Source organism: Aotus nancymaae, unplaced genomic scaffold, assembly GCF_030222135.1.
Source record: "Aotus nancymaae isolate 86718 unplaced genomic scaffold, 86718_ANA_hifiasm-v0.15.2.pri h1tg000040l, whole genome shotgun sequence".
In the NCBI taxonomy this organism is placed as follows: Eukaryota; Metazoa; Chordata; class Mammalia; order Primates; family Aotidae; genus Aotus; species Aotus nancymaae.
Window position 1 is genome coordinate 109254502 of NW_026988454.1, and position 17048 is coordinate 109271549.

At 42.5% G+C, this 17048-nt stretch overlaps 1 protein-coding gene across 5 annotated transcripts in view; it reads left to right on the top strand.

The window, feature by feature from the left end:
• ELOVL5 (ELOVL fatty acid elongase 5) overlaps positions 1 to 16067 on the top strand; it is an 80136-nt gene extending 64069 nt beyond the window's left edge. For 2 of the 5 annotated variants that reach the window (XM_012441537.3, XM_064360976.1), the window contains exons 4-8: positions 7193 to 7270; positions 8183 to 8354; positions 10410 to 10534; positions 12730 to 12864; positions 14183 to 14409. In XM_012441537.3, coding sequence (XP_012296960.1) covers positions 7193 to 7270; positions 8183 to 8354; positions 10410 to 10534; positions 12730 to 12864; positions 14183 to 14326 — 654 coding nt within the window. In that variant the 3' untranslated portion in view covers positions 14327 to 14409. Of the gene's footprint in view, positions 1 to 7192; positions 7271 to 8182; positions 8355 to 10409; positions 10535 to 12729; positions 12865 to 14182 lie in introns of all 5 variants that reach the window. The other 3 variants (XM_012441539.3, XM_012441543.3, XM_064360977.1) reach the window with 3 other exon arrangements.
• Positions 16068 to 17048: the final 981 nt, after the last annotated feature.

Consider the following 17048-nt stretch of genomic DNA (forward strand, 5'->3'; position numbering starts at 1 on the left):
TCTCCAAATTTAACCATTTGCTGTGTTGCCTTTTAAGTATTCTATTAAAAGTTTGCTTACAGATACATCTGTGAGGTCATGCCTCTGGGATAATTATTGTCTATGTTAAATCTCTTTACTTCCTGAAACAGAAGTAAAGGTTTGCCCAGTGTTCTGTGTAAGCATCCCAAACTAGTATTGTTGGAATCATCTCAGGTACACATGCCTTCTCCACATAAAGAAAAATTTTAGTAGGAGTTGAATTTAAGCTGACTTCCTCTTTTCTGAAGAAGAGTTTGTTGGGGGGACCTCACGTTATAGGTAGCATTGGGGTTTCTGCTGCGTTTTATACCACATTTCTATCTGTGTTTATAGTGACAGAGTTGGTTCTGCTTTTGTTCAGTTTGCTACATTGCTAGAACCAGAAGTCGTTTTCTTTCCTTTGAATTTCTTTTGAACATTTGTGATGGTTTTTTATTGGAAAGATGAAAGAAGTTGAGCATTTAGTGACTGGATGCTTGTTGGTACTTTCTAACCTCTGTAATTGTGGGCTGTGAAAGCATCTCCCCGGGCTCTGGCTTTGAAGGCCATCTGATGGAACCACAGAGCAGTTGCTTTGGAAACATAATATTCTAAACTGTCTCGTTGTTTTTCTTTCCCTTCAGGCTTTCCTAAAATAGATATGTTATTGTGGGAAAATAGGTTTTGGAAAAACACTTAAGCAACCTGGCAGTTGATTATTGAATTTTGTTTGAAAAATTACTTTGTTTACCAAAATACTTTGAAAAAGCTTTTTGCTGTTCTTTTTCCCATGTAGCAGAGGTATAGAGTAGTTCAAACATCTGGTGAAATTAGTACTTACAAGAAATGTCTGATCACTGCCTAAAATACTTTTCACTCTTAGTTTCCTTACAACTAAAATTTGTTGCTGAGAAAGTAACTTTTCTCAGGACCTGAAAGTAAACAGTTAAGGGTCCCTTGTGTATCTGACACTGTCCTGAGAGAATGCCTCACGGTAGGGAGAATGGAGAGAAAGATGCAGCCCAGACGTCTTTCATTCCTCACCCACACCCAGGGGAGGGAAAGGGAATGCTTTCTACAGAGAGGAAGCCTTCGGGCTGGTCCAGAGCCAATCTTCACTCCTCTAAACTGGCCTTGCAACCCCTGGAAAGATTGGCTCTGCAGCTGGTGTAGCTAAGAGCACATCTACAGATCCTCAACTAAAGGGGTTAACTCTGCAAAGCAGGAGTCAGTGGGTAGGCTGGAGACCTTCCTTTAAATGACACAAAGTATACTTTGGCTGGGACATTGAGCACCACCTTAGCCCTAGTTGGAAGCAGAAATACTTAACATTTGCCTAAGATCATAGCAAAGACAGATGGTGCCTACTGTAACATGCCACATATTGGGCTAACTCATCTAATGCTTAATGCACTCTTACCATCCCCTTTCTACAGAAGGAAAGTTCTGGGAGGCCTGAACAGGGAGAAGAACTGCCAGCATAAGAGGGCAGGGCTTGAGTGTTCAGGGAAAATGTCAGACATCCCTGTTTCAGGTTGGGCTGAGGACAGGCTGTTTCTTTGTGCTTTGTTCTAAAGGGTACAGAACCTGTCCTTTTGACTTAGCGAAGAGTATTACATTCAGCTGAAACTCAAGGGTGTTCCTGGTCACAAAGAGAAGAAAAAAAAACCTTTGGAGATCATGGGTGTGAAATTATCTTAATGGGCATCCTTATGCTCTCAACATGAAAGATTTGAAATTTAAAAACCACATGCTTTGGCCTGGCACTCCCTAATGGCACTGCCAAGATTGACCAGCTAGACCCTAGAGGAAGTAGATACTTTCAGTTTTGAGTAGCTCGTGGTTAATTTTAAACGAAACGTCTGCGGAAGAAAACAATGCAACTAAAGGTCTACTTAATTCTTCATGGACAGAGTATCCCTACTGTGCTCTTACTAAGGATTCAGAAACAGATGAAGAAGGGCAAAGATGCTTGGAACTGCTGTTTGAGGTGCATTTGGACTGAGAGTCAGGATTCCTTTGTGCTAATTCCAGTGGTACCAAGGAGCTGTGTGACCTGGGCCGTACTTCTCAGTCTCTGTTTTTTCATTAAAAATATAAGCTTGTATCAGATCTAAAAAATAGACACTTGAGGACTCACACAGAAACAATCAAAGCTATGAAAAGGGTCAACCCTACGTATTCTTGGAGATACTGCCTAGAAAAGCACCTTAGGTCCTGTGATGCAGTTGAACTTGAGTATGGATGGTCTATTTTTCATTACCTTTTCTGCTTAGGGGGTAGTACGCATACAGCTCATCAAGCTCTTATCACTCAAAGCAGCCAGCCTTTTTCAGAAAGGGGTTATCTTGTTGCTCTGATGTCTTGGGATGCTGATGTTAATGGCTGATAAGGGCCACCCAAGGTGATGTTTCCCTACTTTTTCTTTAAGTGTTTCAAGTGACCTTGTTTCCTGAGATGTTTCAGTAGCATTCCAGAAAGTGCCATGGAAATGGTTATCATGCTAAAGGTTACAAATCGTTTGTGGTTAAATGTGTTATTAGATGGAAAAAGTCAACTCAGCATTAAAAATGATTTACTCCTGGCTGGGTGCAGGGGCTCACGCCTGAAATCCCAGCACTTTGGGTGGCCAAGGCAAGCAGATCCCTTGAGCTCAGGAGTTTAAGACCAGCCTGCACAACATGCTGAAACCCCATCTCTACAAAAATTATAAAAATTGTCTGAGGGTGACAGCGTACACCTGGTAGTCCCAGCTACTTAGGTGGGAGGATGGCTTGAGCCCAGGAGGTAGAGGTTGCAGTGAGCTGAGATGGTGCCATATATCAGCCTGAGCAACACAGCCAGACCCAGTCTCAAAGAAAAAGGATTCAATCCATGAATTATGTCATCCAGAACCAGGTGTGGTACTCACCTAAATTTTTTGCTTTCATTGAAAAGGTGCATGAAACCATTAGGGTTATTAACTTTATATCATATGGAGAAAAGAAAGCTTGTAGCTAGCTTTTAATTATAACTCTTCACATGCTCTTGGCCTAATTAAGGTTTGCTTTACTCCAAGGGTGGAAGAAGCACATAAAGCTTTGCAGTGGTACCGTTTGTATCTCAGTTCCCTGAAAAAGCCATGGAAATAATGCCCCTCGGTGTTTCTTGGAGTTGCCAATGGTATGGAAAATTGCGTAGGTGTTTGTGATGGCCTGCTTTTTCATTGTAGTATAGTCCTGCCCTCCTTTGAGCTGATTATCAGAAATCCAAGGTAGACAGACACCTGCCCTTATTTTCAGTACTTCACTTTCTCCAGCCTACTGAGTCCTGTCACCCTGTAGTGTCTGCTCACATGCAACTTGAAGAATTTCTGGGAAATTGACCAAAACAGCTCTTTGGAAAGAAGTCAGGCCTGAGTCCCTAAGGGAAAGCTGGCTAACGTGACTTTGATTAGAGGATTGTCTCCTGTGATGTGCTCCTAGTGGGGCTAGAGGAGGGGTCAGTCCTTTGCTTTGAGCACCTTTGGAGTTCCCTACCCATGGACACATTGCTATCTTCTGAGGGGGAATGGAGGGAGCAGAGCCCTCTACTGCTAACCCATTTTATGGAGGTTCGATGAGGATCTTAGGTGGATAAGCTTCAACTCAGGTCCTTGGTCTTGATTTGTTAAATTATTCTATACTCTCTGAAGCCAGGGAGATTTGAGAATTTCCATGTCCCCATTATGAAATTGATGATGAAGAGTTTTCATCTTGTGAACAGGGTTCAGATGAATATCATCACAAAGTCAAGCCTCATTTAAAATACTTTCTGGTATTTTAATTTTTCCATTTGCAAAGCAGAAATGAAATGAAGCTCTCTCTTGTTGCTGCACATGAAACATTAGGCCTAGATTTAGGGGAAAGAAATGACTGTCTTGAACTCTTTGTCATTAGTTTAGCAAATATTTGTTTGACATCTCTGGTGCATTAATCCCTGTGCTGGAATATGTTGGTACGGATGGAGGAGCCACAGTCACCACCTTTCAAAATCTTACAGAAGAGCACAAGACAGGCCCGTTAACAAAGGGTGCATGTGAGCATCAGCTACAGGTCCCGGAGAGGTGAGGGTAGAGGAAGGAGAATAGACCTCAGGCTCTATTGCTCAAGGGAGTAATCATGAAGAAAATAGAATTTTAACTGAACTTTGAAGAATAGATAGGATTTTGAGTGCTGGAGATGGGATACGTCAGTGCAGAGAGCATTCTAGTTGAAAAGAGTTAAATAATGGTCACTACCAACACTTATGTTTAATCCTATGTACCACATTGAGTGAGACAGGCATTATGTACTTCATGGGGGGAGCCTATGTTTATGCCATTTGAGGACTGAGGAAACTGAAGTTTAAAATTTCGGAATACGTTACCCAAGGTCACCTAGCAAAACGTGAGAAAGCTAGGGTTTAATGGGGAAATACTCAAACCAATGCTCTTTCCCCTTGGCCACTGTGTAGTGGTTAAGGAAGGGCATGTTTGGAGAATAGGAAGAGGTCCAGTTTGCCTGTAGGTAGGGGAGGAGTGGCAGATAAACTTGGGAGCACATTATGGAAGACCCTGGACACTGCACCTAGGATTCAGGGTTTTATTCCAAAGGCAATGATGAATCACTAGAGGATTTTAAATATGGAAATACGGAATTCAGTGGTTTGAGGGGCACAGCGGCCCCAGTAGAAGTGTTAGGTGGCAGTAGCAATGGAGGGAGTGTTGCATTCAAGCATGACAGAGCTCCTGCGGAACCTCAACAGGTGGCAGAGGAATGGTAGGCTTAGGTCAAGTGGAGTGGCACCGGGTGAGCAGCTTCTTGTGTGTATACCTGGTTTATGCTTCAGGAGTGAAAAAAGCTCACCACCCAAAACCCGGGTTTGAGTTCCTTAGCCTCCAAAGACAGCAGGTGTTTTATACATGGATTCCCCTTCCCCGTTTATGGGGTCGGGGGAGCAAATGGAATTTTAGATTAACTAGTTTAAAGAGTCAAGGCAATCCCACCTGGATTCCTTCTTAAAAAGAAAGGAAGCATGTGTCCAAGAGTCCCTTCTGCTGAGTTAACAAGACCCCTTCAGCTCGTACTCATCCTTGAGCTGAGGCACCTGCAGAATTACGAAAGAGGATTTGTCCTCTTCTTCTTCAGAGAGCTCCCTTGATTTTCCCCACCCCTGCCAAGGTAGACATTCATGAATGCAGTCATCTACACCTCCACGCGTGCGCACACACCAGCCATCCTATTTTAAAACTGACAAAAGCAAAACCAACTCAGAATGTCTCAGGACACCATAAACCAAAATAGTCGCTGGAAAAAGCAGTGATGGTAGGTTCTAGATTTAAGATTCATAAAATGGTAAAATTTCCAAGAATATCTCTGATGAAGACAGTCATATGTTAGTAGGTTTTTAATTTTGCCAAGAAAAGCTGCTGTTTTAAAAAAGAGTGTCTTTTACATTGCACTAGTTTATCTTCATGAAAACCTTACTGCATTGTCCTTATTTTTCTCATTCACGGTTGTCCTGTGAACATTTCATCAAGAAGCACCAGCTCCCTTTCTGTACCCTCAGGCCACAGGAGGTAGTTCCTCAGTTTCCCCCTGGGGTGGAAAGAAGGGCAGCGAAGAGTGCACTGTGCTAAGCTGACCCTTTCCTCTCAACCCCAGGTGTCAAGAGCACATGCCAACATCCTCCCCCCGCCTCCACCCCACTTTGGATTCATGCTTTGTGTCTTGCTTCTTAGAACTTCTCATCAGCCTGCATGGATCCGCTTGACTGACCATGACTTTAGAGAGTGGTGTAAGACCAAAAAGTTAATATATCTTCTAACTAATTACCATGTGGGTACTGATCTCTTTTTAAAATGTTAACATGAAGTTACAGAAGATTGGAACAGACCCTTTAGAGATAATTTAGTTCAACCTCATCCTTTTACAGTAAACACGAGAGCCCACGGGAATTAGCTGACTGGCCCCAGGTACTGGGCCGGCACTCAAGCCTTCCTCCTAATCCATGGCTCTTCATCATGAACTGAGCTTCCCCCATGCTAAATCCTTGTGCTCTTCTTTGGCTATGAAAAACCTGTTAACTCTCAGTGCTTTTTTATGTATAGAAGATGACAAAGCAGAAGGAAAATGGCAAGAAGAAAGATAACCAAAGAAAAATCAGATAGAAGGCAGGATACCCAGTGTGAGTGCAGCGGCTGCACCCATTTTTGGCATTTATTTCTAGGGTCATACTGGGTGGAGATATTACATGGTGTCTTCAGATCCTTGTAATTGCCTCTTGTTCCCTGGGAAGAATCTCTGTTGCTCGCCAAGCTAAACTCTTGTGTTCAAGGACAGGGAACACAAGAATTGGGGTGCAGGCTCTACATCACAGCCCTGCAGTTATCTCTGGCCCATTGAGGGGGGTGGGCCAGTGGTAACTGTCAGGCTGTAATGTAGAGCCTGCACCCCAATTCTGGGATCCTCTCTATGATAGCACAGTGCCTACTGTGCTGCAAGTGATTCTGAGGCATGGGCACAGTTTCTTCAGTCTGTGAAGCCTAATTCATGGATCCAGATGATTGTACAACAACAGAAAGTGATGAAGATAAAGTTGGACTAAATTATCCCTGGGCCTGCAGCAGTGGTTCTCAGAGTATGGTTTCTACATCAGCAGTATCAGTATCACCTGGACCTTGCTAGCAATACAGATTCTTGGCCCCCAGACCTACTGGATCAGAAACAGTCCCAGGGATCCATATTTTGGTCCTCACCCTCAGGTGATTTACCTCGCCCTCAGGTAATTCTGATGCTGCACACTCAAGTTTGAGGAACACTGGCTTAGGGAAAGCGGCCAGAGGCCTCTGCGAGGCAGAGCAGATCACCTGTAATTGGATTGGTCTGAGCACATGTACTAGGACCAAGGGGGTGAAAGGCTGAGGGTTCTTGCAGAGAGGCAGCATGGTAAAGGAGGGTTTCTGAGGGCAGCAGCCTGGGAGTGCCTTTCAAGCCTACCCCTTAGGAAATTGAGGCTAAAGTCATTAAAGCATTCCTTTTGTTTATACTTCCCTACAATTGTTTTCTCTCAGAGCAAACTTGGCTCAGCACAGCCCAAGGTAAATTTTCACAGATTCTGCAACTAATAAAGTTCAATCAGGACTTTACATGGCTCTGATGCTGTTGGTGACTGGCCTTTTCTTCTTTTTTAGTTAGTAACAGGAGTATGGGAAGGCAAATACAACTTCTTCTGTCAGGGCACACGCACAGCAGGAGAATCAGATATGAAGGTACTGTCTCTTTTTCAGAAACTTTATAAGTGTTGGGTTTTTTAAATAAAGAAATTGTATAAAATACAAAATGGCCCATAACCTCACTGCCCAGGCAATCCCTGTTGACTTTTTTAAAAGAATAAAAAAGGCAATATATACACATCGTATGAATATTTGAACATGAAAGGTATAAAATAAAAACTAAAGCATCCCTCTCTGTAAAAATAACTCCTGTTAACCGTTGGCAGGAAAAAATCACATGCATTTGTCAGTATATTTATACAAACAGAATCATAAAAGCAATGTCTTACATTTTTAAAATAATTCGTCTAAGTACTTTTTTTCCGAGTAGTGTTGTTAAAAATAAAATCTGACTTCCACTCATGAGGTTTCTTTTAAATCACAGGCTGATAGTCGCAGCTCAGCATGGGCAGTCATCTCTTTAGAGCACCTGTTTGACATGTTTAATTGGGCAGAGACCTGACAGTGAAGGTTCTGATTCCTTTTCTTCTGTGTCTCATATCAGGTCAGCTGCCCCATGCCAGCCCCTGAAATCAAAAGCGTTTTTCAGATGTTTTTTCTCTGCTAATGGCTCTGCAGGCTGCTTCCAGAGGGAATAGACAGACTTCAAGGTTTTGAACCTTGAGCCTCCTGTTTTTGTTAGTCTCGAAGTGTGTCAGGGACCCTTTTAAAACATTCCCTGAAGTCATTTCAAACCCCTCCTGCTGTCCCAACCCAATCATGTTCTTTGGTTAAAGGTACTTGGAGAGTGACCAGAGGTCCAGCCACTGAAGGACATTAAGAGCCTTTGGGCCACTCGGGCTTCTCCGAGGTGACATCAGATTTTTGGATGTTAGTGAAACATATCAGCGGCAATATTCCAGAGAAGCCATGAGGATAAGCCTTAAATCTTTGACCCTTTCCTCTTAGATTATCCGTGTCCTCTGGTGGTACTACTTCTCCAAACTCATAGAGTTTATGGACACCTTCTTCTTCATCCTGCGCAAGAACAACCATCAGATCACGGTCCTGCACGTCTACCACCATGCCTCGATGCTGAACATCTGGTGGTTTGTGATGAACTGGGTCCCCTGTGGCCACTGTAAGTATTAGACATGGGGACTTGGGGAACAGGTGTGAGCAGGGAAGAGAGTTGAAATGAAGGCTTTTAGAAAAGGTGCTGTTTCTGTAAATGTCTAGGTCAGGCTTTCAGCTTTGTGTTCAAGTTGCTTTTAATGACGGTTTATGTACCTATGCACACAAAACTGTTTTTTAAGTTAAGTAAACTTTTCTGTGCTGATTGGGCAAGATGAGGTAGATACCACTGGGGACATAGTAATAGACACAGGCTGCACATAGTGGTTCATGCCTGTAATCGCAACACCTTGGGAGGCCAAGGCGGGCAGATCACAAGGTCAGGAGTTCAAGACCAGCCTGACCAACATGGTGGAACCCCATCTCTACTAAAAATACAAAAAATTAGCTGAGCGTGGCATCAGGCGCCTGTAATCCCAGCTACTCAGAAGGTTGTGGCAAGAGAGTCACTTGAACCTGGGAGGCAGAGGTTGCAGTGAGCCAAGACCACGCCACTGCACTCCAGCCTGGGTGACAGAGTGAGACTGTCTCAAAAAAAAAAAAAGAAATAGGTACAATGTTCTCTGTCTTGGAGGACAACTGTTCCATATTCTTTCTGATCCTTCTCTACAATGTGGAAGTGTTTGACAGGGGCAGGCAAGGAAAATAGGATCACACTGTTGCATGAGTACCAGGGAGTAAGGCTCGTTTTGAAATACAGCTTTAGCTGTCATGCATTAAGAAGTCTCCACATGTTCTCACAACCCTCATATTCCCTGAAGCATGGTGATCTAGGTGTCTTCTATAACAAGCACCAAAACTTGATATAAATTCTCTAAGGCTGTACCTGGTTTTTGGAAAGCTTGTAGTCTAAAGTTTCTTACAATTTTCTGAGATTGCCACCTTCAGATTCAGTCTGAGAATTTTAGCAAATGTCTCAATCAAAAATCCTGTCATCCCAACACTGAAGAATTTAACTGAGAACCTATGGGTCTATTTGTGGACGTTTTTTCTCTAGGATAGCACTGCCCTTGATTACCTGAGCTCACCAAGATTCACAATATCATAGGAATTCTAGAACTAGGAAAAAAAAAAACTTTCTAAATACAGATCCTTTGGGTTTGGGAGGAAACTGAGACCACAGAAAGGTGGGTAGAGCTGGGGCTTTCTGCTCCCTCTTCCTCCCACTGTCACAGCTCATGATGGTGGATTAACTGACCTAACTTTCTAATAGAAACAGCCCCTCCCTACATTTGAAGAGTGCTTTAAATTTTTAGAGAACTTTTAGGAGGACAGGTTTAATTAGCTCCACTTGGCCCATGAGAAACTGAACCAGGGAGTGGATGTGATGTGTCCAAAGTCACACAGCCAGCTCCTGTCATAGCCAGGAGTAGAAACTTCCCTAACACCAGGCTTGTACACTTCCAGCTGCACAGGGAAAAGCAAGATAGCTTTGATTGGTTGTTGACTGTTGAGGAGGACAGGCTCTGGAAAAAGAATTAGTGGTCCTACTAGATATTGAAAATGATGTGATAAGATGGCTCTTTTATCTCTAAGGAGCTAGACTCTTGACTTTATTTTTAATAAAAATGTATGACCTCAGCACTGCAGTCCTGGGGAATAATTAGAAGGTGGCCTCAAAGACCTCTCTAAACTCCAGCAAATGTATAGAAACAGCCATCTTTGAGCATGTTGCCCATCAGCTGTCTTCCCCCAGGCTTCAGAGCGCATGTCTGAGGCAGTTGTACACGTAAAGAAAAGCAGCTGCCTCTGGGAGTTGGGGGGATCTGGCCACGAAGCCTGTAGGTGCCAGAGTGGTGCAGGTGGTGTCGTGGCTTCGTGTCAGATGCCCCACTAGCAGCTACAGCTGACCCTGGGCTCCGAGCCTCCTGGTGGCTGCCTGCCCAAGTGGAAATTGAATTCTCATTACGCATCCATGCAGTGCTTGCTGCTGCAGTGTTTGTCAGCCCTGTTGGAAATCATCTCTTTTTCTGATTCAAAAAGAATCTTGGATTCCCCCCCACTTCCCGTTCTGTTTAAAACACTGATACATTCTCCTTTCCAAATCCCTCTGTTCCTACAGCTTATTTTGGTGCCACACTTAATAGCTTCATCCACGTCCTCATGTACTCGTACTATGGTTTGTCGTCCGTCCCTTCCATGCGCCCATACCTCTGGTGGAAGAAGTACATCACTCAGGGGCAGTTGGTGAGTGACTTGGCCTCCTTCCCCCAGGAATTGCTTCCTGGTGGATACAGACCTCTTCCTGGCTTTATTGTTATGTAATAGTATCTAAGAATCTGTCTCTTCTCCACCCTTTCTCATTTGATATAATTAAATTCCTTGAAGTGGGTAGATTAGGGAATTTTCTTATTTTGAATTGATAGTGAAACTGACCATGGGTGTACAGCTAGTTGAATTGTAGAAAGAGGGCTAAAACCTAATTTGCCAACTTCAAGTTCAGCTCTTCTGAGATTGTGCACATAAGCACATATGCATGTCTGTGTGTGTGTGTGTGTGTTCTTTTTCTAATTATAGTCCAAAATCCAAAATGAAAATTATATGTTCCCAGGGGGTTTAGAAGGAGCTGTAGAGTAGTTTTGAGTCCAGGGTCTCTGTAGTCTATTACTGGGCAGCAAGGATATTTGTCTGGCAGGTATGGGTGACCCCTCAGCCCCCATGCAGTGGAGCACCTGTTGGTGAGGATGGAGTGTTTGCTCCAGTTAACAGCTCCCTGCCCTGGTTAACTGCCAGGGCCAGGCCACTTCACCTGACACTTCTCACCAGCCTTTATTAAGCCTTCTCCATTTATCAGTATATTAAGAGGTAACCTCTTTCTCTCCTCTCATGAATTATTTTATGAACTAATTAATACTACTACTGCTCATGTTAAACACTCACATTTCCTAAGTGTTTAGCACATGTTGGGCACTCATTCTAAGTAAATGATTTTACATAGATTGTTCCAGTAGCCTGATTTCATATTGTCCCCAAGTCAGGCACAGTGGTTCACGCCTATAATTGCAGCATTTTGGGAGGTTGAGGCAGGAGAAGGATCGCTTGAGGCCAGGAGTTTAAGACCAGCCTGGGGAACATAGAGACCCTGTCTCTACCAAAAAAACCCTATATTATTGTTCCTATTTTATAGATGACACTGAGACAATAGGCCAGAGCTAGCTGTCTGAGGGGTGTGGACCTTAAACCCTTTGCCCTTGCCTTGCCTTATTTACACATTTTTCTAAAAAGACCAAGCTGATTCAGATCCCTTCAAGTCAATTATGATTTTCCAATATTTAAAAATAACAATCTGAAAAAAAGGTCTGAGAATATCTTCTGAGCAACTTAAGTGTTTGACATTTCATTATCACCTCTCTGCCAGCTGCTGTACAGTCCTTGTTAATTTTTTCTCACCCACCTGTGAAAAAGGAAAAACGTTGATTAAGCTCCTTGTTATACTTAACAGAGAAACGATGCAGAAATTGATTTATACCACACAGTTTTGGGTCTGGCGGAAGCAGAATTTAAAAAAACAAACTGGCAAAGTTGGTCACCTGTTAGGCTCTGTACTTTTAGATGGAAGATTAAACTTACCCAGGTCGTCAGGATTTATTTTAAGCAGCACTCCTAGTTACTCCTCAGCCTGCAGTACTAACCTTAAAAAAGAGAAGGCAGACAGCCAGGCACAGTGGTTATGGCTTGGAGTCCCAGTTACTCAAGAGGCTGAGTTAGAAGGATATCTTGAACCTAGGAGTTCGAGGCCACCCTGGGCAACATAGCAAGACCCTGTCTCAAAAATTAAAAAAAAAAAAAAAAAAAACTCTACATAGAAACATTGAAGCTGCCAAAAATACAGTGCGCAGAGTCTAGACCTTTTAAAACATTTTTTCCACCCTTTCCCTAAGCAGTTCACATGCATTTCAAGCTTTAATCATCAAAAATAATCAATGCACTTAACGTTGTTTGCCAGTAAGGGTTTAAATCTACTCATCAGCCTTCACGAAACCAGAAGGGTACATGGATAAGGTTGGAAGAATGTCCAGCCAGATGGCACATCCTGCAGTGATGTTATCAGTGCCCTTTAAACATACACGCTCACTCTTCCTTCTTCTCCAAAAATAAAAACAAAACAAAAAGTTTCTTCTCTCTATAGTGTGTCCTTGAATTTTGGAGAAGGTAGTTTAAGTAACTTGGAGGGCAGAGGAAGAATATATACAAGACAAACACACCTAGAGTTTAGGATAAGTGTATGTGTTATGTTCATGAAGTGACTGACTGCTGTACCTGCAGAAAGGGTAGTAAGTGTTAATTCAGAAACTGAGATAATACTGGGTAAAAAGTCTGCCTTGTGTGGGGCCTCCTGCATGCACTGTCCCTACTCAGCTGCATCCCCTCTGTTCCCCTAGCTTCAGTTTGTGCTGACAATCATCCAGACCAGCTGCGGGGTCATCTGGCCATGCACATTCCCTCTTGGTTGGTTGTATTTCCAGATTGGATACATGATTTCCCTGATTGCTTTCTTCACAAACTTCTACATTCAGGTAAATCTCACTCTTCTCTAGCACTTGGTATCTGGGGCCTTTACCAACAAAGGCTCTCATCTGTTCACTTAATGGGCATGTGGAGCCCTTGCTGGGTGACAGGCTCTGGCCTCTCATGGAGTCACTATGACAAGGGCAGCCCTGCTTCTAGGGGCTCACAGCTTGCTGGAAGACACTCTCGAGCCTCGTTGTAGAGCCTGGGTGAGGAAGTCTTGGGATTCCCCTGGGAAATGAAAAACTGTGCAGCAGAACCCTGTGTAGCTTCCCTCTGACCTGCAGCAGAGACAAGAGAGGTGATTTCAGTCCGAAATCTCTCAGTTCACTACCCTGAACATCATGGCTAAATGAACTTTCGGAGATTTTTATCACAGTCCTCAGATACTGAGACCTGCTTTTTTGTCCCAGCTTTCTTACACATTCAGTCCTCAGATGTAAGGATTCAGTTCATTTCTAAGCATATGATCTGGTAACGTAGGTCTTGCTCACAGAAAGGTCCATTTAGGGCAGATCATCTCCAATGGAGCCTGACCACATTGCAGCCACTGCTGATTCTCCTGCTATGCATCACGCCCGGGTGACATGGGTCCTGCCATTGTTGCCAGTGCCTTGTAGCCATAAGGCCTGCTCATCTGGGCAAAACACGGAGGTCAGGAGCAAGGGCAGAGGTTGTGAGTCCTGAGGCTCAGACATTTGTCCTTTCCTCCCGTGTGCCCACGGGCACCTGTGTGTGGCGTGAGTTCAAGTTGAGGTCATATACTTCTGGGCTTCGTAGTTCATGGCTGCACTGTGGGACATACACCAGGTACAAGGAAGGTGAAAGGATAGGAGTCAATGAAGCTGAAATCACGTTTATTCTAACTGCTTACAGCAGCACAGCAATTTGTTCATAAAGGCTGAGATAGTAACTGAGGCAGTGAGGAAATTTTGAAGACAAAAAGGGATGTGGGTGTTGAGAGAGCTACTCTCAGGTAGGAAAGACCAATTTGGCTACATAACCCCTGTCATCTCCATCCAGATACTGAAAGGCAAAACAGAGTAAGTGTAAATTGAATTTTCTACGTGACATTTTAAATGGCATTTCTTTTGCAGCCTATGATTCAGTTAACTTACCTCAGGCTAAGCCTCAAAAAAAAAAAAGATTGAAACCAGTGACAAAAAATTTAATCATGGGTACTTGACCACAGGAGTTTCTCCTTGATATGATTTGATCTTAAAAGGAAACTAGGCCTAGTGTTAGGTTGCGCAGTTCCCAGTAAAGTTCCCTGTAAAGAAAACCATCCGTGGCCATTTGGCTCTCATCTGTCCTTACACATTTTAGACCTACAACAAGAAGGAGGCCTCCCGAAGGAAAGACCACCTGAAGGACCACCAGAATGGGTCCGTGGCTGCTGTGAACGGACACACCAACAGCTTTTCACCCCTGGAAAACAATGTGAAACCAAGGAAGCTGCGGAAGGATTGAAGACAAAGAATGAAACCCTCCAGACCACGTCATCTGATTGTAAGCACAATATGAGTTGTGCCCCGATGATGCTCGTTAACAGCTGCTGTAAGTAGTCTGGCCTACAATAGTGTGATTCATGTAGGACCTTTTTCATCAATTCAAAACCCCTAGAAAACGTATACAGATTATATAAGTAGGAATAAGATTTCTAACATTTCTGGGCTCTCATTGACCCCTGCACTAGACTGTGGAAAGAGAGTATTATTGTAGTATACAACACTGCTGTTGCCTTATTAGTTATAACATGATAGGTGCTGAACTGTGATTCACAATTTAAAAACACTGTAATCCAAACTTTTTTTTTAACTGTAGATCATGCATGTGATTGTAAATGTAAATTTGTACAATGTTGTTATGGTAGAGAAACACACATGCCTTAAAGTTTAAAAAGCAGGGCCCAAAGCTTATTAGTCTAAATTAGGGTATGTTTCAAGTTTGTATTAATTTGTAATAGCTCTGTTTAGAAAAAAATCAAAGACCGTGATTTATGAAACTAATGTGACATACAATTTCCAGTGACTTGTAGATGTGAAACCAGACACGGCACCTTCAGTTTTATACTATTGGCTTTGAATCAAGCAGGCTCAAATCTAGTGAAACAGTCAGTTTAACTTTTTAACAGATCTTATTTTTTTATTTTGATTGCCACTATTAATAATGTAAAAAGGGGGGGCTCTAAAGCAGTCTTGATGAAACTTAAATATATATTCTTTGTCCTCAAGATTTTAGGAAGGGTGTAGGGCGAGTAGGCCATTTTTAATTTCTGAAGTGCTAAGTGTTTTTATACAGCAAACGAAAAGTCCATTTTGCTTTCCCACCAGTGCGAGAGAGGATGTATACTTTTCAAGAGAGATGATTGCGTCTTTACCATTTGACAGAGCCCCATAGATGAGCAATGGGGAACTGGTTGCCAGGGTCTAAATTTGGATTGATTTCTGTACTGTTAATCTGTTTTGACACAGACTTCCTTGTAAAATGTGCCTAGTTTACCAAAATTAACAAAGTGGGGGAAAAGGACTTTAAAAATTTTTAAGGTAAAATCAAGCATAGCTACAGCATAAGAGAATTGAGAAATTTGATAGGGGGTAACTTGTTTAATGTATATCTAATAGTACTTGTAATTTCTTTTTGCTTAGAATCTAAAGATTTGTTTAGAACCTATTGTTTAAAAATAATAGACTGCTTATCATAAAATCATGTCTCACACATTTGAGTCAGTGGTCAAACAGATAAGGCCTATGATGTGTGTCATTTTAAAGTGTTGGAATTTAGCCTCTGAATACCTTCTCCATTGGGGGAAAGATATTCGTGGAACCACTCATGACATATCTTAGAAGTTCATTGACAATGTATAAACTAATTGTTGGTTTGATATTTATGTAAATATCAGTTTACCATGCTTTAATTTTGCACATTCATATTATAGGGAATCTACTGGTTCTCTGTTAGTCTTGTGGGTTTTCTGTTTGAAAAGGAGTCATGGCATCTGTTTACATTTACCTTATCAAACCTAGAATGTGTATGTTTATAAATGTATGTCTTCATTACTAGGTACTAATTTGCAGGTGTCTTTACATATTTCAATACAGAAATTATAACATTCAATAGTGTGCTGTCAAAGTGTGCTTAGCTCACCTGGATATACCCACATTGTTAAATGTCTAAACAGTAATCATTAAAACATTTTTGATTACCTGTGCCTGCGTTTTACATTTTTTGTGCTGCCAATTCTGAAGAACTCGAGAAAAATCCACTGAATTCACCCTCTAGGAACTTAACACAAATGGATGTAAATAATTCAGTTTGAAAGGTCATATTATTGCTTAGTTCTCATGAAGAGGGACCCTGCATAATAAGGCGGAGTGGTGGTTTCCACCCTAATGCTGTCCTCTCTACCTCCTCCAGGTAATCCCACTAAAGGGTCCAACACTAAACATGCTCCTTTATCCTTCCTTCCATTGGCCCCAGTCTCTCCGCCTACCCCGAGAATGTCAGAATTACTTTCCTAGGTCTAGACCATAGGTCTGCAAAATTTTTTTCTGGAAAGAACCAGTTGGAAAATGTTTCAGGCTTTGCAGGACATACAGTCCCTGTTGCAGCCACTTAACCGTGTCATCGGGGAGTGCAAAAACAGCCAGAGACAATATGTAAATGAATGAGCATGGCTGTGTTCTAATCAGACTTTATTTACAAGCTTGGACAACACAGCAAGACCCCATCTTTACAAAAAATTTTTTTGAATTAGCTGGGCATAGTGATATACACCAGCAGTCCCAGCTGCTCAGGAGGATGAAGCTAAAGATCGCTTGAACCCATGAGTTCGAGGTTATGGTGAGTTAGGATCATGTGACTGCACTCCAGCCTAGGCAACAGAGTGAGATCCCATCTCTTAAAAAAAAAAAAAAAACAACAACTTTATTTACAAAACAGAAGACCTGTGCCCATAGTTTGCTGACCTTTACTGTTGAGTAATGAGGTTCCCTCCCCTTTGACCTAAAGCTCAATCATTTTCTTTGCCAAAGATCATTTTATGTCCCAGGTTGTGGCCCTTCCCAGCCTATCCCACTCTGTTTGACTAAACAGGTAGACTCATGTCTACAACAGGAGGGATGACATGGATGGTCCATCTTCCTTCCATCTACTTCATAACATATGGTCCCTAGTATAAGCTCAGTCTTGG